General features: G+C 32.3%; 1 protein-coding gene across 3 annotated transcripts in view; it reads right to left on the reverse strand.

Annotated features, from left to right (window-relative positions):
* The window catches only part of LOC115456429, a 90,762-nt gene that overhangs the window by 40,950 nt on the left and 22,760 nt on the right, over positions 1–27,052 (reverse strand). Inside the window, exons 1-2 of one of the 3 annotated variants that reach the window (XM_030185489.2) lie at positions 21,293–21,621; positions 16,155–16,638 (exon numbers count right to left, since the gene is read on the reverse strand). In XM_030185489.2, coding sequence (XP_030041349.1) covers positions 16,155–16,620 — 466 coding nt within the window. In that variant the 5' untranslated portion in view covers positions 16,621–16,638; positions 21,293–21,621. Of the gene's footprint in view, positions 1–5,449; positions 5,753–16,154; positions 16,639–21,292; positions 21,622–27,052 lie in introns of those variants that run through there. The other 2 variants (XM_030185490.2, XM_030185491.2) reach the window with 2 other exon arrangements.

The raw sequence follows: 27,052 nt of genomic DNA on the forward strand, positions 1-27,052 counted from the left end.
AGGAAAAAAACTAATAAAAAATAAAAATCATGCCCCAAATTATACAGTTTTAAATTACTTAGTCTGGCCATAAATACTGTTACACTTAATTATAAAAAAATATTACATTTGAATTTCGAATCTGTCATTTTTATACGATTGTTCATTGTGTTTTCTCATTTTGGCGCCAATACATTGTAAAATATTTTGCGATATTAAAATGGTGTGGGGTGATAAAGAGAACCGAATCGCTGTGATAGCATTACACAAAGTAGGTATGGAGCCAAATGCAATTTTTAAAACTCTCCATACACTTGGTATTAGTAAAATGTTTGTGTACCGGGCTATTAATAGGTACAATGAGACCTCCTCTGTTTGTGACAGAAAAAGATCTGGCCGTCCACGTAGTGTTCGTACGAAAAAGGTGGTCAAAGCAGTAAGGGAAAGAATTCGAAGAAATCCTGTCCGAAAGCAAAAGATTTTATCTCGGGAAATGAAGATAGCACCTAGAACCATGTCGCGTATTTTAAAAGATGACTTAGGACTTGCAGCCTATAAGAGACGCACTGGCCATTTCTTAACTGATAATTTAAAGAAGAATAGGGTGGTAAAATCGAAACAACTACTGAAGCGGTACGCAAAGGGAGGTCACAGAAAAATTTTGTTTACGGATGAGAAAATTTTTACAATTGAGCAACATTTTAACAAACAAAATGACCGTATTTATGCTCAAAGCTCTAAGGAAGCTTCCCAATTAGTCGACAGAGTGCAACGTGGACATTATCCGACTTCAGTGATGGTTTGGTGGGGTGTTAGCTATGAAGGAGTGACTGAGCCATATTTTTGTGAAAAGGTATCAAAACATCGGCACAAGTGTATCAAGATACCATTCTTGAGAAGGTAGTTAAGCCCCTTAACATCACCATGTTCAATAACCAAGTATGGTCCTTCCAGCAAGACTCGGCGCCGGGTCATAAAGCTCGGTCCACGCAGTCTTGGTTGGAATCGAACGTTTCGGACTTCATCAGAGCTGAAGACTGGCCGTCGTCTAGTCCCGATCTTAATCCGCTGGATTATGATTTGTGGTCAGTTTTAGAGAGTACAGCTTGCTCTAAACGCCATGATAATTTGGAGTCCCTAAAACAATCTATACGATTGGCAGTGAAGAATTTTCCCATGGAAAGAGTGCGTGCTTCTATTGATAACTGGCCTCATCGTTTAAAGGACTGTATTGCAGCCAATGGAGACCACTTCGAATAAGCTTTTTATATTTTTAATTGTTTTATATTTATGTATTAAACTGACACACTGTAAAAGTAATAAATGTTATTTGCAGTTAACAATTTTCTTTTTTCTTTATTACAATATTTATGGCAAGACTAGGTATAATAAGAAGTAGTCATTTCCAAAAACACATATAATTAATATAATGTTAGGATTTCAAGTTAGACGCGTAAAAACACAAAGTTGACTCTTTAATAAGAAAAATTATTTTTCAGAAAGGATGTATATCGACTACAGAATTTGAGAAGATGCTTTGAAATATTTTATGTCGTACGATTCCCAGAATAACATTATTACGAGATGCAATGTTGAACAAAACCCGATCACGCGGTTTGACGGTATAATCTACCCATGGACTAACATTTCTGTGAAATATGGTAATTATTCTGTTATAAAGGATGTTGTGAAGACATACCTAATAATATTCACACGCAGGAAATAATTATAGTTACATAACCATAAAAATATCTTTAAAATTCTTCCAAGTGCTTTTATCTGGGATTGACGTGACCTGGGATTCGAATCCAGGTCCTCCCGATCTACAGACAACAGGCCATATTATAAATACATTGCCATTAAACCAAGGAGGCGAATCTGACAATTGCAAGATAAATTTCATAAATTAAGTATTCCTGTAATACACTAACTTTACAGAAGAACTAAAAGATTAAGGAATATGAAATAACATAGATAAACCAGAACTGAGTTTGAGTCTAATCCATTATATAATAGTAAGAAATTAAGCCGTGACGATTTCTCACCATTGATGAATAACTGAATATTATCTCGAAACTGTCCAATACTTTAAATTACAAAAATATCAACAAAGACGCACGAAGGTAACTAGGACGGTTACGAAATTGATTACAAATTATTAGGTCAAGTGACAATTGGTTACACGTAAAGAGTTATTAAAAAATAATCACTTTAGCCGTATAGGTCAAATTACATAAATCGTCACGTAAATTAACGTGATGCCGGCCAGAGGTCATGTTGAGCGTGGAATCAACGTCATTAGTGCGGCCTCATTGTAATCAAATCATTGGACAATGAAAGTAAGAGCTTAAGTTGGCGCCGGCTCAAGGCTCTAGTTACCTAACATGGCATGGACGTGGGATGTACCAGATCGAGGCCGACAACGACCAGATACAATTTGGCTTAATGTCCTTTGCTGTACTTAGAACTTGTTCTAACTCGCTCGAACAATCAAATTACAAATGAATGATTTTAAATTGACCAGAAAGGCCCAAGGAGAAAACAATAGTTCTGAAAACTAGGGATTCTTTACTTAGATAGATAATAATATTAATTTTATTGTATACCACAGACATCGTCAAGTTATAAAATGTTTTTTTTTTTAATATGTAAATACGTGCGGCCATAGATGCTTAAGAGGATACGTAGAAGTTTTTATAACTATAACTAATTTTTACCTGATAATAATCCTACCGAAAGGTACAAAGAAACGGTAATCAAAGACCGGCCCCGAGTAACGTGCCGTACCAGTATTGTTTAGTTTAGCCTGTAATCTACCTGTGGAGTGAACGCTCCGATGGCCGCGATAGTTCCGAACCGATGGGGTTTTGTAAAGGGGACGCCATGGTTGCGGGTTGCGACACCTGCTCGACAAAGTACAATAAACCTAATTTTCTGCTTTAGACATCTAGTAGATATTTAAGAGTTGCATGCAATACGTACATCTATATACTTTACTAGCGACCCGCCCTGGCTTCGCACGGGTGCAATGCTGATACTAAATACACTACAGAAAAACTGTGAACGTTGTATATAAAAACATAGCGGCCCGCTCTGGCTTCGCACGGGTATAACATAACAAAATAACAGTATTTCTCCACTATTTAATGGATGTTATTATACATATAAACCTTCCTCTTGAATCACTCTATCTATTAAAAAAAACCGCATCAACATCTGTTGCGTAGTTTTAAAGATTTAAGCATACAAAGAGACATAGGGACAGAGAAAGCGACTTTGTTTTATACTATGTAGTGATATATATATTCAAATCGAGCTTACATACAATGCATACTTATATATATATATATATATATATATATATATCTATAATCTATATAGAGTAATTTTGACATTGTGTTCCTGAATGAAACCATATGTCACCCTTTACCTCTGCTGACATTGTGCCAAAAATAATTCATGAATAAATAATAATTGTCTAAAAATCCCTATTTTAGTTCAATATTTTTTTATCAATTTTTAGTTTAGCCTGAATATGGTTACTTAAGTGTATTTGTGATTGAAAGTGCGATGTTGATGCTCCAAAAAATTATCTTTAAGTAATAGTGGCCTTAAGGTATGTAAAATTAAAATTACTTATTATTAATATTTATTTTCTCAATATTTACGAAACTTACACTTCTATTTAACACATGTCGTTAGAATAACTTGTAATAAAGTTTTATTTTCAAGAAGACATGTGTATGGTATCATTTATGCAACGCAATGTTAAAAAGACCCCTTATGAGTATTGAGTAGGTTTTTGGGTGTAATCTTGAAATGTAAAGATGACGTGACATAATTCACGTAAGCTCAAGATGTCGTAGGCTTAAGGGAATATAATAGTATAAAACATTATGTCATAGGTGTTATATATTTCCGATATGACTATATCGCAATAGAGCTACATAAATTAATGTTCATATGTCAAGCTATATATATTTTGAATACACTTCGAACCTGTGTGTCAGATGTTTGTAATTTGCTTTGTTAATTTGTAAGGATGTGTGACAAAGTTTTAAACTTAGTGCGCATAAGTTGTAACCTATATTTATTTAGATACATATTATAATACAATATTATTGTATTATAATATGTATCTAAATAAATAAATATATAGCTCTATGTCGCTGTCGAATTTCATAGTAACTATATAATAGAGCTAAACTTACCCATTTCACACATATTATATTTTTTAGTATAGCCCTTCGTAGAATTTTTCATAACAATAAATAAATCCGTGTAGATAACGAAATCTTAAGTGTTACAAAACAGGTTTATTAAACAATAAAATGTACGAGTAAAATAGTGCTAGATGCTTCTAAAATGTCTATGTATTTATATCACAATATTGTTGACAAGCGGGAACAAAAAGTCTCGTATCGTCTTGCCAGCTATTTTACTGTTACCTGGGTACCGGAAACTACGACGTGTCGTAATAGGTAATAATCGTAAATCACCAAAAACAAGCGATTAAACTGGAAAGCCACTACTTTAAAACATAAGTTGCGTCTATTGTTTAGAATCAAGTATTATTATTTTGATATTTTAAATAAAGAAGGTTATAAAAATAGCATTTTAATTTATTTTAATGTAAGCGTTAGGTTTTTTAGTTAAATCAGCAAAAACAGCTCTACTATTTTGTTTTCAAGTGCTTTAAGAACCTGCATAAAAAGAAATTATAAGGCTATTTCAAGTTAATTTCATCGTTATTCAATAATATTCAAAAGTTATTGAATTTATACAAAAAAGTAGAATATTCAGTTTTTGAAATACTCAGAAATTGAAAGTTATTCAGAAACTTAAAAAGTGAAAAACATCGTACCTACTACTGCAAATTGGAAAAAACTTAGAGCTAATTTTAAAGTGACCTCTGATAGAGTCCGTACAGATGTTTTAAAATTTTCCAGACCTTTACATATTTTCAATAATTGTACACTACATGGATTTCGTTTATTAAATACAGAGCAGGTATTTTCTATCATATTTTACGGAGCAAGACTTAAAATATGAAAGAAATGAGAATATAGCTCGCGTTTCGACTCTTAAAATTTTTTATTAGGTCAACACCACGAAAATGTGCACGAGCGTAGAACAATACGCGCCTTATGCCAGGCAAGTTTTGGAATTACGTCATTCGCATAGTCCCGAGGCAAATCGATTTTACCGTTTATTTATTTGAATTAGCGTGAAACGTTACTTTTGTTTTTACATGGTGCATTAATTCTTCCTGCGATTTGACAACTGAAAAGTATTAAATCGTCAGTGTAACTGGTCTCAAAAAATATATTTTGAATTTTTTGTAACCTAAAATTTAGTATATTTAACATAATTATGATTAAATAATGTTATGTAATTTACCAAATGAATATAATATTATTTGATAAATTTATACCTTAAAATTCTTTATATTCAATTACATATTACTCACATAAATTTGCAAAGCCGAGGCAATGAAAGGTTTCCGTATAAGGTTTCGTTTCAACTTAGTCCACACAAAACAAACAATTACTGTATGAACACAAAACTAATTGAGCAACACAACTGTTATTGTTTTGTAATTATAACGGTCACAGAGGAGGTACACATTACGTTTGATCACTGAAACATGTCATCACAAAACAACACTATCCCGGCTAGTTTCATTCACTCATTTATCGTGGAATAAGTTTTGTAATTCGTTTGGCAGGCAGTACTAGGGCTGGCGGCTCGGGTGTGAGCTCGCAAGCGGATGTGCCCCGCGCCGGCCGACTGTTGCGCTCGCCGGGCCTGAGTGGTGTACCCGATCGATGTTTACTTTATCGACAAAAATATCGACGTCGAGTCTCGACTTTGTCATGACGCGGATGCATTTTTTCTGCGAATCGAGTAATCGCACACGATCGCTGTATCGTAATGGCGATCTCGTCGCTTTGTTTGCCCACTTGCTAGTACTATGTTGTCGATTAACAATTAGAAAGCATAGTCAATTATGTATGAAGTGTGGCTGGACATGGAAAGTATTTAATAACTTTGTTGCTACTTACAGTGCATGACTTCGGTAATCTAAGTAAATGTTAGGCTCTCTTCTTAATATATTCAGTTGTTTCAAAATGTAATAAATCAAATAATTACTAACTAAGCCATGCACTAACTGAAAATATAATCACGCACCTTTCAATTGTATTGTTATTATTTTAATTCGTAAGAGCCGCACCACAAGTTGCTTTCATAGCCTGGCCCTTTTAGTGTATAATATTAGCTTATGGGCGATCGAAGGAAACTTACCAATCAAAGGTGAGTTATATAAAATAAAAGGCAAAAAACATTTTTAAGACACGACGTACTTATCAAAGAGAATTTTGGATTACGCTTCACGTAGCTCCAGCATGTTCAGAAATATTTAGGCATGTTACGATTAACTCTTATCTTAACTTAATCAGATAACATAAGATTACAATTATCACGATTGTAACCATTAAAAAAAAAATAAACTTATCGATAAGAGATATCGAGTCTTAAGACAACCGAGTCGTGACTCACCTCGCGTCTCAACGCCAACAACAAAACTTGCACGAACTCCAAAATGACGTAACCGACCGGTGGTCGCTCAACAAAAACTCCTTACCTCGCCGAGGGCCAAACTTCTTCACAAAAAACACTTGCAAAGCGCCTGGCGTTTACGACCTCTTCGAAATTTAGTGAGTGACGAACAATGAACTTGCACTGGCGAACTAGACCAAACACCGAACGCTGCCAAGTATATGGAACGAGCTTTGGAAAGAATCGTGAGTTGTATTCAAGTAGGAGGGCTGGTACTTGCTCTTGCCAGTCACCCACGCGTACGTAACACTACACTTGTTATAAAACTATAACAGTACTAAGATGTCACTTGGCCAACCGTGACCGAATCGCTTCAGTGTAGGAAAAAATGCCTAACTTAAGACCATTTTTTGCTACAACTTTTTGTCAATGTAAAAGATTAACCTCGCGGTACTGGAGGCCGTGATGTTAAATTAATAAGGCTGTGCAGTAAGTTTGTGTAATTATTTTATTTGTATGCGATAAAAAATAATCAAAAATATAGCGTAGTAACGTATTGCTATTTCAAAGGTTATTTAATACTACGCGTATATGCATTAATATTTTATGTATTTTGTTGTTAAGGATAACCAGTGGTCGTTTGTATTTAACTTAAGTTATGCAAATTTAATAATGAATTTTACTTTGTTTACGTCTAGCTGGCAAAGTAAACATTTAAAACTGATAGAGCAATAACCATTTCAAAATATTAATATTATATTATTTAATTGATTTAAGACTATTTAATACGTTGTATTAAAAATAAACTTGATTCCTAAAAGACTTAAAATACGAAATCCTATTACAGAGAGTAATTAACGCATAGCATAAACTCTCTTTGTAAAACAGTATGATAATATTAGATATTAATATATAGCTTAGGAGTTATGAAGAAGCCAATAAAAATAAATTATTATTATACAGACTGTTATAATCACAACCTATCGTAAGCTTTACCGTAGTCGTTTAAAAATGCATTATAAAATAGGTTTAGTTTATTTTTTTATTTTCTTATTAACTTCTATTCACTTCTTTATATTCCTTTAAAGAAATCTGCTGACTAAATATTAAACGCAACATCTAAAGCAATCGTTAGACCAATAAATCTTTTCCCAATACGTAAAACGTAGGCGACGGTATTGCAACAATTTTGATTTGGCATTTAAACTTAAGCCATAGAAAAGACATCAACGACTCATTTCGTATTTCATAATCCTCAAACGACGATCTTAATGAACCTAAATCATAATCATTATAAATCTGAATGTTATCATTATTTCTATATGATTAATCGCGATACACGTGCCTGTATATTATTAAATATGTTGAATTATGTCTCATATTCACAAAGTCCGCTGCTCTACTTTATCTATTTTAGTATTTTATATCGATTCTGATTTTGGTTTTAATATTTATTATGATGTTACTGAGCCCACATTATCAATTCAGCCTTACGAATCAGATTTAGATTAATACATAATTTTTGACGTGCTCTTTTGGTATTATTATTAGTTACGAAATTCTTTTAACAAAATCATAGAGTTGATATTTTATTTACTCCAATCTCTACACTTTGCATATTCACTTCAAAGCAAAATTACAAATATATATTACGAGTATTTATGTTTAATGTATCAGGCCTAAATATGACAAGTTCAGTTTAAATAAATATAAAGTGTGATTTGTAATATTCATGGTAGGCCATTTGTGGAGCTCACCATAATGCAAGCGGCTACCTCGTGTAGTTATACTTATATAATAGTATTAGCCCTGTATTATATAATGTCCTATTGCTTAGCACGGGCCTCCTTTACTACTAAGAGGATTTATGCCTCAGTACGCTACACAGGCCTAGTGCGGATTAGTAGTATTCACACACCCTCAAAATGTAAGTATATGGAAAACTTCTCAAGTATGCAGGTTTCCTTGCGATGTTTTCCTTTACTATTTAAGCAAGCGATAATTTACAAAGAATACACACATAATTTTAGAAAAGTCAGAGGTGTCTGCCCTTGGGTTTTATACCTGCGGACATTCGTCACGGCAGTCCATTCAACCCCCAACTAGGCTATCGCCATTCAAATTGTATTAAAAAAATATCTTACTAAAATCAATATTTGAATAATGGATGTTCATGGGCGGTGATGCTCACTTACCATCAGACCTTTCCCATATCTTTTACTATGAAACAAATCTATGAAATATATCGCACGAATATTAAGTTCCTAAAACGCAACGTCTTAGTATAAGATTTTATTTTCAACTTCCGTTCTTTGTATTATTTTTTATAGTTTATATGTTTTGCTATTATGCTAATGACATTTTTATTATTCAAAAAGTTTATGGAGCCTACACTGAGTATGTATTAAAATTAACACTTAACCATAACTGTAGAGTACGAAGTATGCATATTGTATCAGATATAAATATATATTATATATAAATATATATATCTTGATGTAAACGTCTTGATATGATTATCGTGTCAATTCTCGCAATGTGTTTACTGTTGTGTACATTTTTTGCTCAAATGGAATACTGTAATCAGTCGTGCCCCTAAATTCCTCAGATAAAATATCTATGTTATACTATAATGAATTAGTTGTATGTGTCATCGAAAATTAAGAATCTGTCTAAGATTAATAATATGTTGTGTCTGTAGTTTATAAATTTGAATAAAGTATTTAGGAAGGTAAATTTTCCTAGTTTGGCTGTAGAAAGTAATAATCGGCCCCATTAATCTGTTACTGAACGTTCTATCAACCTAAGAATCCTGCATTATAGTTACATAGTATCACGCCTCTATCACATAGGGGTAGGCAGAGAATACATTGCCATTTTGCACGATTCTGGCATACTTCTCTCGCTATCCTCCACTAGTTTAAATTATTAAAAAAATACTGTCAGTGACAATTACTGTCATAGACGTGAGGCATGAGAAGTATCTGTGAGGGTATATTATGTATAATTGTAATGTGTATAACGGAATGACATTGACATTATGCATCTATTCATTATCTAGGCGTCCCACATGCGCCTACGAACGTTTCCGCCGTGTCTATTATCTACCTACTTGTGTTCAAACAGTAAATTACACTTCGATCTTAATTACCCACAACGAGTTAGGCGGGTTTTAAACCAGGAAGTTTGTTTGAATCAAAATATACGAAAAACGTGGCCACGATGTTTGTTTTCTTTTGAACATCTTTTTGAAAATGTAATACGTTTTTAAATAGATTTATTTTTATTGTCCGACATACTACTGCTTTTTTTTATAACGTACTATGTAATTATCCTATTCTCAATTAATTACGATAATATGTTGAAAATTTAATAGTGCAGCAAATAGCCATTCAGAAAAAATTGGCAATATATTGAAGATCAATGTATAAAAAAGTATATTTTCTTCCAGTAAAATTATAATGTCGCACTAAAGATATTTAATAACAAACAACTAAAACAAAACTTTCTACATCATGTCAATATAAGGACTCTATATAAAAAACATTATAATCTGCAACAAAACGGCCAGCTTTAAATTCACACATATTATACAATAGTTTGAATTCTTTATTTATATACTATATATTTTATTTTTGGTATTATTTATGTCTTATTTTGAGTCACATACACCCCGAAACAGGCTATTTATAATGTTTGATATTATTTTTAGTCGGTGTGCGAAAATATGAAATTTTATAAAGGAAAAAATCTTGTTGAATCTATTGCAATCATCGTCTCACTGGAGCTAAATCTGAGCCTGAGTGAGAATTGCGTCTTGTCTTTTATCCTCTACATCGTAATATAAGTATGTAAGTGGAGTATATTGCTCTTATTACAAGGTCCCATAATTATTGTATAATGATATTTGACCTATTGACAACATACCTGCCAGTCATCGAGATCAGTGAGCAGACACCGTTATTAGCAACTTTTATGAAATGTATGTTTTATTCTAATTATGAAATCGCCTTAATGCTATTTCCAATATATTAATCCTAATACTTTAATATTTTAACTTAAATAATTAAATTCTTCACATTGAAGGATATTTACTCTATGATAACTCTCTTCCCTAAGCAGCTCGTTTGTGATGAAAAGGTTGTTTGAGGCGAATATTTTTATATTAATTATTTATTATTATAAACAGGTTATAACGGGGAACATGAAATTGCTTAAAGTTTTTTTAACATACTTAGTTATAAGCCAAAAACTTTTATACTAAAGTAAGTTTATTTTTTTAATTTACGCTATAATATTCTCAGAATCATTGTTTAACGCCATCTGTTACTATACACCATAAACTACAACACGAGTTAGACATTAGTCGTATAATGTTTATTCACTTTATGTCAATAGATGGCTCTTTAATACAACATATTTGAATTTGTTGATGATGATGAGCATATTTTATTGTTAAGCTACCGTCAATTTATAATTAAATATTAGTGTCATTTTTTTTTCATATTAAATAACAATATAAAGATAAATGCAATGTTGTCAACTAATCTCGCTAGAGGGCGCTGCATCGTAGAGAAAGAATTTGTGGTAATTATAATTGTTGCATAAATATTTAAAGTTTTATCTATGCAAGCTATGCAGTTCATATTATCACCAGTCTATGACCTCATTTTTATTTATAATTTATGATTATGATTCAGTTTGCCACATTTTTCCTTTTATAGGAAATAATATTTTAGTACATACTTACCAGTGCCTTTAACTTCTGACGAGTTTTATCAAATGCATTATATTTTTATTTTGACATGATTTTTAGAGATTATTCTGTTAGAATGTTAAAGATATGTCATTTAAAAGTTGTTTGACAAGTAAATAGAAGGTTTATTTATTTTAAGCGACTATTAGGATATTAAAATTATTTACTTATAAAAACACGCAAATAACTAAATCATCCATTAATATATTAATAAAAAACTGGCAATACTAATCAAATTTTTCATTGTTTAGTTTGCAGGGTCCATTATAGTAGTAATATAGGCACACCAAAAATTATTATAGCCTACATTATTTTGGGAAAAATTAGAAAAAGTTATATTAATTGTCCGCAAATAGACACGCACGTGTCTATTTCTTCCGTAAAAAATAAGATTGCATAATATTAAGCTTTTAATATGTAATGGAAATTGATTATCCTTCCATAATTTTCATTAATGGTTGTAAGGTAGTATGCAGTTTAAAAGCAAATAGTTCACCCGATATTAAGTGATATATCACCTATAAACCCCCATCGTGGAAAATACAAAATATAGGGAAACCGTAGGAAGACAAGGAGACTGCTTACGCTTCGAAATCTCAGTGACCATACGAAAATGCATTAGCAAAATGGCAATTTACGTAAGTTTGTTGTTTATTACTCCAGTCGTGACGAGCCCTTCATGTTATTGAGCAGCAGCAAATATCTTTGCAACGTGACTCTATATTTTGAGATAAGAATGAAAAGGAGTTTTTTATACATGAACGGCAGAGGAAGCGGAGTGGGGTCCAATAGAATGTCGACTGATTAGAGATGATTACCCCTCGACAGTCGACACAATTATGCCGGCCTGTTGAACCGATATACACAGGCGAAACGAGACACATTTACGGGTCCACTTGTTTACGGTGGTCGCTATACGGGCGGATATAAAATATATCTTACCACCAGCAAAGTAGTGAAGGGATACATTATAATTTAATAAAAGTATGGTTAGTATTGTAATCGTGTGTGAGGGGCATTCACTATCAAATAAAATTGGTCATTTTCAAAATCAACGGTATAAAGGTAATATTTAAAAAAAAAAACTTCCAATTATGTATCAAGATATTTCTTTCATCGGTCTGTTATATAAATATTTTCTACGCATTGCTTTGATATTTGTAATATTGTAATTAAATTTTCTATAAATAATTTATACAAGCAAATACAATAAATTATTTGTTATAGTTCTGAGAAACCTTGTACAAGAACTTCTTTGTTGAAGAAGCCATAAATGTAAGGTTAACTGAGTGAAATGCGCACTCAGTTAAAGAACGGCACTTATTAACTACTGTAGGTAATAGCATATATATTACGTAAGATAGCTCAATAAAGGACTCGATGACGTCAATCTAATGCTGTAGTACATTTTAGAAGATGTATTTTATTAATAATTAAGTTTACTATAAAACGATTTATTTACAAATTAAACAAAAGTGTTTGTTATTTTCAGTCTACACTACTATAATATAAAGCTAAAAAGTTTGTTTGCACGTGCTTATCTCAGGAACTACTGAACGTATTTTGGAAAAAAATGAAATAATAGGTACGTATTTTGGAAAAAAATTAAATAATAGGTTATGTTACTCTTGAGTGCTATAGACTTTTTATCCCGAGGAAATATAAAATAGGAATTTTATCTAGGAAAAACTTTTTCGCGCAGGCGGAGCTGCGAGCAAAAGATAGTTTTCAATGGCATCGTTAATTTTCTAAATTCCGAATTACGGATGATTAAAACTGAATTTTAATAATAAAATATTACTTAATATTTTATTTGGTTTATTTTAGAAATGTTGCGTGTTGCGAATTTAGATAGTCATTATAAAAAATATGGTTTGAAATACATCAAACTACGTAAAATTATATAATGTTTTTAATCGATAGTAATATACAATCATTATTGTAATATAAATATGGAAGACTACTTAGCTATTGTTATCTAAGCTAACCTTGTCTTGTTCTTGCTCGCCGATGCAATAACAATGAGACTATTATTCCCTTATTATCAATGCATATGGTGAAAACAGACCCGATTTATTCAGTTTCGAATAAATACGGTGACCCCGGTCGTTTGAGGATAATCGTGTTGGGGTCATCACAAACCTGACAGAATACGCACGCGCGAACGCACAAAAATATCTTGGTACTAGCTTTTGCGAGCGGCTTCACAGTCGTGATAGCGTTTTCCGGGATAAAAGTCCCACTATATATTTTTCCACGATAGCAATTACCCAATAACCTTCCCAGGGTCTTAAACTATTTCCATACCAAATTTCATATGAATCCGTTCAGTAGATTTTGAGAAAATCTATAACATACAGACAGATAGAAAAGGGGGCTTTGTTTTATAATATGTATAGATTTGCAGTTTCGACAACGTATCAACACTTTAGAAACGATTATTACAATATACGCCTGCTAAATACATTAGCTGTTAGATGCCATTTTCAACTTATACTCACTGCCGCTCGCAACTTCAAAAGGTTACTTTATATATAAGAGTGAACCCGGATTAAGTGATTATTTTCTTCAGGAGCATCTTTCCTTTTTATAAAACAAAGTCCCCCGCTGCTTCTGTATAAAAACTGAAAAACTACAAAACCGATGTCGATAAAATTTGGCATGGAGATACAGACCCTGGGAAGGACATAGCGTGACTTAAATCCCAGGAAAACTTTCACGCAGACGAAGCCACGCGCAAAAGCTAGTATACTAAAACAAATTTTCTAGTATATTAAAAAGATCCCTGGTTTACCTTTTAAAAAAATCGTGCGTTTTTATACTCGTAAAATTTCCTCATATAATAACAAAGATTCCTGATTTAGATTATAAAAAAATATCGCGTTTAAATTCAAGTGAAGCCACCTTACGCCTATGTAAGAATGAGAAGATAAAGCCGTTTACAATACGATGAAACTCGTTTCTATACATAACTACTTGGTGTAATGACAATGACATGACGCATGTTTTCCTTGAATATTGACAAAGGGTTGTGTACGAGTATTCGCTGTATAGCTAATAGCTATAACTACCTTGTGCATTCAAATAGAAAATATTTATTAGAGGAAACAGGTTCTGCAATATAATTTACATGAAAATACTATTTACATGATTTGACAAGGTTTGGTTTACATCCTCTCATAGTAAACAAGGATACATGTACCTATAGTTTTATCGAACGACGCGTACGCTACCGCCGGTTTAAGAATGTTTCTAAGACATAAATTTGTTAAAAACTAGCATAATAGAAATGAGGCAAAACAAAGAAGTATTAAAGTAACCATTGGCGAAGCTAGAGATTTCCAAAAATAAAAGTTTCCAAATTTAATGAAAGACATCCCCTCCGCGAGCTCCCTATAAGCGTAAGACTTTTTCTAGGATGGTCACCGACCTCCCTTGCCCCCCCGCCCGCCTCCGCCTAGCAAACCTCCAGAAATTCAAGGATTACGGCTCTGATTAAAAGTTAAGAGTTATTTTCCGTGCTACTCCCTCTCAAGTTACAAGTGCATAGTTGTGGCTATTATAAACTATTTCGTTCTTACTTACGAATATTCTTGCAAAATGTATCCTAGCTAAGATTACAGACTGAATTAATAGTACTGAAGTAACTCAGTTTCGCTCAGAAGTGCGATATCAGCTGAGACGTTGTCAGAGTAAAGTCAACATCTTAAGATACTCGCTATTTAATAAACCCATAATAACATTTGTCCAAATGGTATCTGAGTCACAGTGTGTGATGGATGTTGACAGTTGAGTTTTGTTTATGATATTTCGCCGACTCAGCTAAAACAAGCTCTTAAATGTGAGTTTATGTTTATTAAATAGTTCAATACATTAACAGTCTTACTTATAAACTGTTTTAGCGTAAAGAGGTGGTTAAGAATCGCTTAAATAGCTGTCAAAAACATCACCGGTTCGTAGTTTAAACCTAATTAAGAGGCAAGATAGCTGGTTTTGACTTACAGCTGATCGAGTAAATTTGTGTTTTAACTAAGCATAACTTTGCGAAATTATTATAAGTAAGACTGTAAATGTCTACTTGAGATCATACTCAAAAGTGAGATTGATTAATTAATACGATCATTTGACTATAAATCGAAGAACAAAAACATAAGAACGTTTAGATAGTTGTTTGATATCTGAAATATTTTCTCAAAAATATCGTAATCTACAAATACAGAACAAGCTCTACGTTGTACATCAACTATAGGCGGTGTCCTAGATATTTATTTTCTATAATTTATCATCTTTACAATAACGTTTGCTGTCATGTGTCTAATTTTTTTGCGAACAATATGATTGCTAGGTTATTAGGCTTTAAAATCAAAGTATATTAAGTTAATTCAGTTCGCATAAAATTTGCAATTTTTAACACTCTAATAATTGTGTTTCATATATGCACAATAGATGAAATAAAAACGATAAGATTTGGGGCTATTCATTAAATATATACTATAGGCAAATTCCAAAAATGTTACTCTTTCAAAATATATTTTAGAAATCTTTATTCAATTACATTTCTTATTCTTATATTACAATTATGCCAAACATATATGATATCTACACAATACTTTTATGCATAAAGCATATTGTAAAGAAATAGCCAACGGTCTGTAGTCTGATTACATCCTACTAAATACCATAACCATTCCAACAACCTAAATGCATTATTTTCTCTGGAGAAAGCAATATTGCATAACAAATATTCTACATAATATTAAATTAATAACAATATAAAAATAATAGAAATTGCCATTAAACTTAATTTGTTGACGTTTCTATTTAATTAGTAAGATTTAATTATAGAAAGTTGACTTGCCTGGGTTTGCCGGCGTCCTACGGCGCCTGGCGGACGCTCTCTTCACAACTTTAGACACGAGCGAGTCCATTTCGCTGCCAGAGTCCCAGCGCGACCTCTGAGGGACAGGTCGTGGTATCCTCCCGTCATCCTCTGTGTCTCTATCACTGCTCGTGGGAGGAAGATTCGACTCGTCACTCTCTGGCGGAGGGTCGACCTTAACGTTCTTATTGAACACACCGATCATGGTCACATCGTGAATATCGTCCGTACAAGTAAACGGGTGGGTCAAAGTTCGACGTATATTACTTTTTCTATGCTTCACTTTCACTGACCCCTCGGATAGCGATCGTTTGCCGCTCAGTTTGCTTTCGGTTTTGGTGTCACCTCGTGCACATTTCAAATCTGATGGCGATAGGGATTTCTTTCTCGAATTTCGCCTCTTATTACATCGCTTCTGTCTGCTCGACTCGCGCGCAGTCTGCATCGTTACTACATTTGTTATCTGCAACAATGAAACGTTCCGCCAATTTAAGATCAAATGGCTTTAAGTGCTATTGACGCGAGGTTCGAAATAATTTCGGCGACGTGCGTACGTAATGCGGTTTTATGTGCGTATTACAAAATATTGCATTGTTTTTATTGGTATAGCTTAAGGTGGTAGCTCAAGGTCCATTTTCATACATTTTGTTTCGGCTTTAATCTGGGTAACTAAACAAGTATTGGCAAGTAAAGAATTTAAATTCACGTCTAGTTAGTGATTAGTTCTCGCAGTTGAAAGAAAAACGTAAAAATAATTAATAATCATGGATATTTCGGCCTTTAAAATTTAATATGACGAAATTTTAAAGGCAGAAATATCCATGATTATTAATTGGACCTACTTACGCAAAAGGGAATCAACCCACACAATTATAGTTTTGAGAAAAAGCTGTTTTTGTCCAATTTTTGTATACAAGACAATTGTTTGTTATTTTGGACGAAAAATATTTACAATATTGTAAAAAATACTTTATTCTATCTATACAAATATAATATTGATGAAAATCATTTAACATAATTAAGGAATTTAAAAATAACTCAATGGTTCCTTTTAGCAAAACTATTTCTGTGTGGATTGATCTCTTGTTAATTTTTTATCTTGGAATAATTCTATAATAAAAATATAAAATGTCATATTTATTTAATATATTTTACTGAAAAAATATTTTTATTTATTTCCACATACAACTATTTTACAGGTAATACCCAATACAATAGCGTAGTACAATAGTTATGTAAAATAAAAATTCTTATATTAAAATGTTTTGTGGAATATCAAAAATTACTTAATCTAAATATTATTCTACTTCAAAATCAGACTGACCCGAAAAACCTTCCAGATCGTCTTCTATATTTGCATTTCCGTCAAGCTTGACGTAAAAATCATGTGAGTCTTATGGGATGGTTCTTTGTAAAAACAAAAACAATTTCGTAGATTTTTTTAGATTTTCCGGTTACCATGGGGCTTGGATCTTGTTAGTTTATTGAACAACTAGTGTTATGTGGGTTGGTAAACTTGTGTTGAAAACGGTTTGTTCAGTAAAAATTGTCATATCATTTTGATCTTTACAGAGAGGATAGAAGGTACATTTTGAAAGCTCTCTACATACTTAACTCGATTTTGGCACATGTGTGTATTGGTTCCTGTTTGCATAAGTAGGTCCAATTATTTTTACATTTTTCTTTCAACTGCGAGAACTAATCACTAACTAGACGTGAATTTAAATTCTTTACTTGCCAATACTTGTTTAGTTACCCAGATTAAAGCCGAAACAAAATGTATGAAAATGGACCTTGAGCTACCACCTTAACAAAAACGATTAATCATAATATGTTATGGTATTTAAAAAATAATATTCGATAGATTTTTGAGCAATAATAAAATATAATTTGTATGCGTAGTCTATTACTTTATTCATTTAATCAATCATAAAGGACATAATACTTGTGAGATCTTAGCCTGGATACTGTATCTTAAGTTTGTATAATTTATTGATTGAAATCAGGAAAAATATAGGTAACAATACATAATGGAAGAAATAAAAAAAAAAAAACTATTATGCATGAATTAACCGGCAAAAGATGAAAAAACTTACGCAAGAGAAACCAACACCATATACGGATGACAGGGAAATGATCTGAGATCATGAGGTAAATGCCACTTCGATTGTATGCATGCGAAAAGTATTTATGAATGTACAAGGAGCAACGGTTGTTTACAATGTAATTTGCACTGTACATGGTCAGGTCTGGATAGTGACGTCACGCGCTAACGCTACCCATATACAGCCTATAAGAATTTACTGTTCCGTAAACTCATGGATGTTTACTGTTTTGACGTAATACGAGTAAACTTGATAAAATCGACCGTAAAAACATACATGCTATAGTATAGCATCACGCCTTCTCTGTTTACGGAGCAGGCAGGGGTGTTATCATAATCACCTTTTAGCTGTTAGGTCTCGTATAATATACGGCGAATCTATTTACATTTACAGACGATGGTCCCAGAATATGAGCTGATTAAAATAATCCAATATAACTAGATCCCAAGATCGGACCTAAGACGTGAGCACAGCAGTCGTATATTCCACGTCAACCATATATAACCACGTCACTGAGGCAGTCAAAAGAACATCTACACATATTATACAAGGTCCCCTTTTCTGACTGACTGTATGTTATCGATTTTCTCAAAATTTACTCAAGGGATTTTTATAAAAATTTGTATGGAGATAGTTTGAGACCCTGGAAAGGTTATAGACTACAATTCAATCTCGGGAAATATAAAGCGGGAATTTTATCCTGGAAAACTCCTACCCGAGCGCGAAGCCGCGAGCAATACCTAGTGTAAATTATAAAAGGTTGAAAACTCAGATGCCTTTCTTAGCCTGGCCTAATATAATAAGAATAAGGTGCACATATTACAAAAATGTTTGTAGAACTATGACGTATCGTAAACAGTGTAGTATTAAGAGTTAAAACAATGTTATCTCAAGCGTGTACAAGCGAGTTTTAATTCGCTGAACTATCAGATTACGACTCGGTTTTTGTGAGCAACAAGTATTTAATTACAACAAAATGATTTGCGTTAAACAAAATCAATAAGCCTAAGGAATGATTAATGTAAATTAAGTAATGAATAATATAAGTTATATATTATTTTGCATAGGCATTTAGCTTAACAGTGCGGCGTGAGGTCCTTTCAAGATAAATAATATATTTCGTATGTAGAATTTTACATTCAATATTAATTTAAGGATATATATAATCGTAGTATTATATTAACATTATTTAATTTATTTTATTTTATATATTTATTACTGCGTTGGTCGAATCGCGTCTTAAAATAATGTAAAAATATTTTGTTTACACTATTCTATTTGTAATATATCAAGTAAAAACTGGGTTAACATGCTCCCCGAAGCACGGAGAAACCTGGAGTCGCAGCTATATAAAACGAGGTTGTTCCCAGATCGGAGTAGACAGAAGTCACATACCACTAGTCAAGCGTACACTCAATATAACATAATATCATGTTAATAAATTGTTAGCGTCAAAGACAACAGAGTTAATAAAAACAAAACGTTATAAATAAAATAATATAACGTTTTTATGTAATTTAACTGTTCGAATTCCGTACATCTCCGTTATCATTAAAAAAAAATACTATTGTTATTTATTATTTGTTCTCATGGCTGTTTAAGGTTAACAAGTTTGCGAATGGCAAAACCATGGATGCGTTTCAAGACGGAACAGTTTTTGCTATAACGATGTGAATTGTTACTTAATTAGTGTAATTAAAAGCGTTTATAACACAAAAAACGGGTTTGATTAGTTTAAATATTTATGTTGAAAAGTAGTGTAGGCATTCCATGGATTATTGGATTACAGATAACCCATTAACGAAATATTATTTGATATAAACGTTTATGTATTTCTTTATAGTGATTAAAATAGACGAGAATTTATTGACCATGCCTATAGTTTATGTTAAGTACTTACTAGATAGATACTATTTAATTAACTAATCATTAATGGCAACACAATATATGTAGGTATATCCCAATTTTACTAAATAAATTATACGTAAGAGCTGAATAAATGTTTTGCTTTACAGGGTTCCTTCTTAAGTATGCAAGTTATGTAGATGGAGGTATACATAATTATGTGAGAATAAAAATAAAATCACTATAAACAAATGGATACACAAATAACAATAGGAAAAATGGCTCCTGTGTGAAAACTTCAATGTATACATTATAATATGTATTTTAGCTTATTTAGATATATTAGCTCAGTTCTAGTGATATCTATTTATCATCTCACGGATTTAGTGAACCCTATATTCCTGATCATTTGTTATATATTACTATCTGATATGTTAGTTATTATTCATATGTGATAAATCTAATTTTATGAACAAACCCAATGGTCTTTTATTTAATATTATTAATAACTAGAATCCAATAATGAAATCTACGTGCAAATACTTTTGTTAAAGAGAAGAAATAAAGTGTTCTTGAAATTTTTTATCCCCGAAGTTGTAGGCAGAGGCGCAACTAGTACACCATCTTTCCGCCATGTATATTCCGTACCATGATGTATAGAAGGCGAGCCTATCGCCATATTTGCCACAAATTCTAGACTTAAAGCCAATATTATTTTGCCCGACCAAGGAATCGAACCCAAGACCTTAGCACTGCAGTCATACCGTAATACAACTACAGCATCGAGGCTACCCAATACTTATTATTTACACATGTATACTACAAGTAACTAAAAAACAAGTCCTTGATATATTCAGTATGTTCTAATTATAAATCGATTTAATAAAACTGAGAAAATTAGATGTCGCTAAGTGTGGAGATTTTGGAATTAGAATATGTAGTGAATAAAAATAATGAAGTGATGCATTATCATAGTTTTTATTGGATTTAGTTATCACATAATTAACATAGAATACACTTTAGTAAATAACTGAATTATTAATAAAAGCCCTAAGATAAAATATTAAAACCACCAATATTCACAAATTAAATTATCAACCATTTTCAGTGTTCACAACCGTTAAATAAATGTAACAATAAGAGTTATTGAAAATGCAATAAAAATACCTTTCAATGCAAACCGCACGCAACCGCAATCCGTGGAAACGTTATCTATACTGCATCGATATCATAGTTTCATTACTCCACTGAACAAACACAAATTCACGTCACTAAACATTAGCAAATTAAAAAAAGAATGTAAACACACACAGATAATGTATTATTTAATCTTTTACTTTTTTCTTGCCAGGGCGTACTGGCTGGTGATTTTTTAAATTTCGAGCAGGCAGGTCGTCACGTTAAATCGAACGATTTTAAAAAGAAAAAAGTTAAAGGACACATTTCACGGTCGGCAGTCGGCACGCAACTCTGAGAGCGTCCGCACCCAACGGTTCGGTTAGCTGAACTGCTCAAGTGCCTTAGCCGCAGGCTATAGAGCACGACATGTTTAGACCTCGAGTAAAATTAATACGCTGTTTTTCTTACATTTCGTTTGGTTTCTAATAGTTTCGTACTATGTTATCTTTCTAATGTGTAAATTGTTACGACACATTTTGTATAGTCTAAGCTAGTTTTAAGAAAGGTAGAGGTGTAGAGTTCTTCTTACGGGTACAAACATTTCTATTATTGCAATGAATCTTTTTTATATTATAATACCAAAAAAATTAAATAATTTTTAAGTTAATTAAGTCGAATGACACTTTCATACCTACCTTATATAAATTATTCTTATACGATACAATGGCTGCCCACACATGTGTGGTTATGTGATGTGTATATTTGAAAGTAGTAACTATTACAGAGAACGCCCTATTAACTTACTCCCATATTAATCGCATTATCTGTAATTGTTATTCGAAATTAATTAATTATATTGTTGTATTTGTAGTATTTATAATAAATACTGTAGTGTATTAACTAACATTATAGAAGGCAGGTTAAAATATTGAATATCTACTCCAACTGGATTTAAATTAGTAAGCTTAATTTAATCAATTGAACCTATTTGAGAGCTACATATATACACATATTACGAAGACATAAATATCAAAAGGAACGAAAAAACCCTCCTGCCGTTAGCGTGTAGTTAATTAGATAATATTAAATATGCATTTGGATTTTGATCACCATATTTTACGTCTCGTACACACTTGAACATGAATAAATTTAAAATCAATCATGATCTAGTCGATTAAGAAGTGTTTCACAAAGTTAACGTACTTAATACTTACTTTTAAAATGCTTGTTATATTTATTAATTTAATTAAAAACTTTAAAGTAAATCAGTGTATTGGAATGTTATAAAGACCTACTCTAATAAGTGGATCACCCAATTTTACGGACCTGACCCATTACGATAGAAACCTCAGAGATAAACTGCGTTCTTTATGTGGTTGAATGAAATCATTGTGGTATAATATGCTATTTGACAATATAATCGCTAATTTGAGCACAAATTCAATCGTCACTTACGAGACAATTTTGCTAATGCAATTTTTTTTTCATATTTTCATTATATACTAGGTATTGCTCGCAGCTTCTTCCGCGTGAAAGTCATTTCCGGTATAAAAGTCTATTTATCGGGTATCAAAATTTGCTCATATATAAGACTGCAGCCTTTAGGGGCACAGGGGGATTGAGATGTTGGTCGTCCGAAAAGTCAATGTTACAATATCTACATATCACAACATGGTCACAAAATAAGCATTTATAAGATGTCATGAAGTCTGGATTACAAATATTAACGACATTGTAATGATTTTAATGAGACACATTTTTCTCTGCACATACAAATTTAAATTCATTCAATTGAAGGGTCCAACACATGCACGTATTGCATGAAAAACCCAGCAGAGGCATTGGGGGCACCCATATTCCATAAATGGCGTTTCCTTCCTATGCCATGATCTGATAGGGACAGGAGCCGAGTCCATTACCATATTGGGTGTCATTAATATTCTTGCAAATTACACCTATTGAAATAAAACATTAAGACAAAGACTGCTTTTATCGGTAGATGTTGCAGATTATTTTTATTTTTGAATTGTGAACTGGTATACTATGTTTTTTTAAATAATACGATATGTTCTTTAAAGAATACTTAAAATATTATCATAATTTAAATCTTAATATCTTATCTTATCGTTATTGTTGATTCATTATGTTTTGTATATTTCACTCTTATACTTGTATACGAATATGTTTGTACTAATATTATAAATGCAAAATTTTGCGAAAATGTTTGGATGTTTATTAGAAGTAAACGGAGAAACAGCTCACCGGATTTACATCAAATTTGGCAGAACTGTAGAAAATGTCCTGGATTAACACATAGGTTATATTTTAACCTGGTAATTTACTCACATCGAAAAAAATAGAATTCTATAATCAGATTTTTAAGTAGATGGCGTTAGCGTCGTGTAATGGCTACGAATAATATAAATATCTATAATGTTTTAGGGACTTTTGCAATGGAAAAGACAATGCACGCGGGTAAAGCCACGAGCAAATACTATTAACAAAAACCACTGCACCAGATTTTTGTTCTCTTAATACAATTGTTCATTGCACAATTTTATTTTGTCGTATACTGATGAATAACTCCACAGTAAAACGATGTTATACGCTCGTTATACTAGGTAAGGAAGTTGATTCGATAACGCATCAGAGTACGAGTCAGCGGCTAAATTGTTTCGCATTTAAAAGCAATTTTAATCGAGGACCAAGTGGTTTTGTTGGCTGGTAGGATATATTTTGTAATATACGCCCGGATAGCGACCACCGTTCACAAGGTGTTAAAACGTGCCATAGTGGTCTACGTATGTGGGTCGCGTTCCGGGATCGGCCTGTGTATATCTGGTTTCATTAGGCCGGCATAATTGTATCGACTGCCGAGGGGTAATCATCTCTCGTCAGTCGTCATTCTGTTGGACCCCACTCCACTTACCATCAGGTGCAGCGAGGTTACCTTGCCGTGTAAGAATAAAAAAAAATTGACCCAAATTGTGTTACGAAAGTTGAGTGAAGTGAAAATGTGGCCGAATGTAAAATGTAGCGCATGCGTTAACGGGACCCTGATGACATCTTATAGTGATGCTTTTTTGATATACGTTGGGCAAAAACATATTTTTGGCATAAGTTTCAAAATCACTGATGTTCGTCCCACTTTTAATGTCTTGTAGCTTGTGTCAAAATTGCTTAAATGGTGTTAAAGTCAAGAAATATAGTTCCTTAACTGTTTAATAATTACCGTATCTGATAACTAAAATAATATGATTCTAATCTTCTTCCAAAGCATAAACATATTTATACTAGATTTATTTAATCCCATCGTCAAATAAAATAAAATAAAATGTTTTTGAAAGTTGACCTTGCCGCAGCCTTTTTCGCTCATATCTGCATTATTGTCGTGACCTCTCTTCGTTCATTCGTTCTACAGTTTAATGTCAGCAGAATTCATCTTCTACTGAAGCGTATAAAAATGCTAGTAAAACTTCTTTTATATTTTGTTGTAATATTTATTTTGCTGTTTCTTTTTATTATTTATTGGATATAAAGGGCTTTTATGTTTTAAAATACCAAATATAACGTTAAGGTATTTTATAAAATAACAATTTAATGCTATTAATGCTATACAATAGTATAGGTAAAGTTTTCTAATTGATTTTCTATACTAAATCCGAATCTAAACTTACCATCCGACAAGTCGTAAAAATGAAATGTTAAATGTCAGAGAAAACGAATATAAATTAGTTTTGTATATGTGTCCAATTATTATAGCTATAAAAGAATTATTTGTTAATTAAAATAAGTAGGAGTTGAGCGGTTTAGGTCAATTTAAAATTAATTGTGTAAGTCGCTCTAAGATTTCGAAAGGGTAATTGCTCTTACCACTTCGGCCATGTCTGAAATTATTTCACTGTATTATAATATATTATTATAATAAAGACGAGATATTTTAATATTCAAACTGTCTATTAATAAAAGTACATACTCAATTTTACGATAGAAGCATAACTAGAAAATGCATTAACCAAAGTTATTAGCATTCACATAGTGAACCAAATGTAATGGTTGGTATTTAAAATCATCAACAATTCGCAGTCTATATTAGTCAAAAACGAGATTTATATTATTGAAAACCTGTTGCTATGTCGAATGTAAATGACATTTATGTATTAACGACTTACGGATTTCCTTATCATCGTAATGATTGCCTTCGCTAAAATATTAATCATATTATAAAATTCTTAAAACGATATTTGGCCACGATATATTATTTTTTGTGTTCATTTAAGCATTATAATTGATTATGAAAAACTTTCAATATAGGGATTATGATATTGAAAGGCTTTTCTGAATTCACATTTTTAAAAAGAAATCAGAAACTTTTGTTTGTGGTAGAGCCGAACTGTAGGCACAAAATCTACAGCAGAATAGAATTGCTGCTCGAGGTAGAGTACTATTATTTTACGACAAACCAAAAGAATGTGATACTCGTCTGTTATGTATTATATGGTGTGTGAAATTTTAGAAAATTCTTGTAATGGGGAAGCCACCTCATCCTAAATTCTGAATTTGTTTTTGAAAAACATATATTTTAGGTTATTTGTAAAGGCTTACTAACTTTTGCTTACTTATCCTTACAATTATCAACATATACAACAAGAAAATTATGAAATAAGTGCAACTTACTTACAGCTAAACACCGCATTCCTTATAAACGGTAAACATATCATTAATTTGATTTTATTGTTAATATTCGTTAAGCTTAAAACATTATTAATCTGGTAATCCAAAAGATATTTAAAAAAGACAAATAAAGAAGAATAAAATGACAATTATTTTGTCGACAATAGGGATCAATTAATATCAGGTAGTAGACACGCTTGATCACCGATTTATACCATAAAAATCATGAAACATTAAATAACTAATGTCTAAAAGAATACTCGGGTACAGACCTACACTAAACACTTATAATATTACAAGTGATTTCTGAGTAAATACGGACGAATAGATTTACCTACGATGACGTTAAAATATCGTGAATCTGTAATTTTGTAGATTTTTAGCGAATGCATAATATGAACGTTGTATTTACACGACTGGCAATCAGATTTACGAATACTTGCGCTGGACCTATTTGTTAATACATAACATCACGCATTTATCCCCGAAGGGGTATGCAGAGGCGCAACTAGGGCACCCACTTTTCGCCAAGTATGTTCCGTCCCATGATGTGATAGGGGGCGAGCCTATCGCCATATCGGGCACAAATTCCAGACTCCGGGCTGATACTGAGCAGAAAAACCCAAATATCACTTTGCCCGACCCGAGATTCGAACCCAGGACCTCAGAGCGCTATTGTACCGGACATGCAATACAACTACGCCACCGAGGCAGTCAGGCAGTCCTATTTTTTAATATTATGCATAATTTGTGAAATGGGACCTGGCCGGAAGAATATGCCTTTGCTGGACACCACATCCTTCTAGATATTTAAGGAGCAGTCACTGGACTGAAGGTCCCATGGGTATTTACACAACAGTTTGTTTAAAATACATTGAATATTCGTATCGGAAATTTATAATGATTTCTTATGTTTATGCTAATATTAGACATTAATATAAAACTATTTTCAGTTTTCGGACAACCTACACCTCAGTTTCCCTCCATTACGATGAGAGCTACAAAGTCTTCGAAACGTCGGAAAAAATATAATTTAAAAACCGCAATAAAGTCCCGAAAACAGTTTTACTACAGTGGGAATATCTCAGGAGAAAGGGTAATAAATACTTTAATCTGTACTTAATCAGTGTTTTT

The sequence above is a fragment of the Manduca sexta genome, chromosome 20, assembly GCF_014839805.1.
Source record: "Manduca sexta isolate Smith_Timp_Sample1 chromosome 20, JHU_Msex_v1.0, whole genome shotgun sequence".
NCBI classification, from domain to species: Eukaryota; Metazoa; Arthropoda; class Insecta; order Lepidoptera; family Sphingidae; genus Manduca; species Manduca sexta.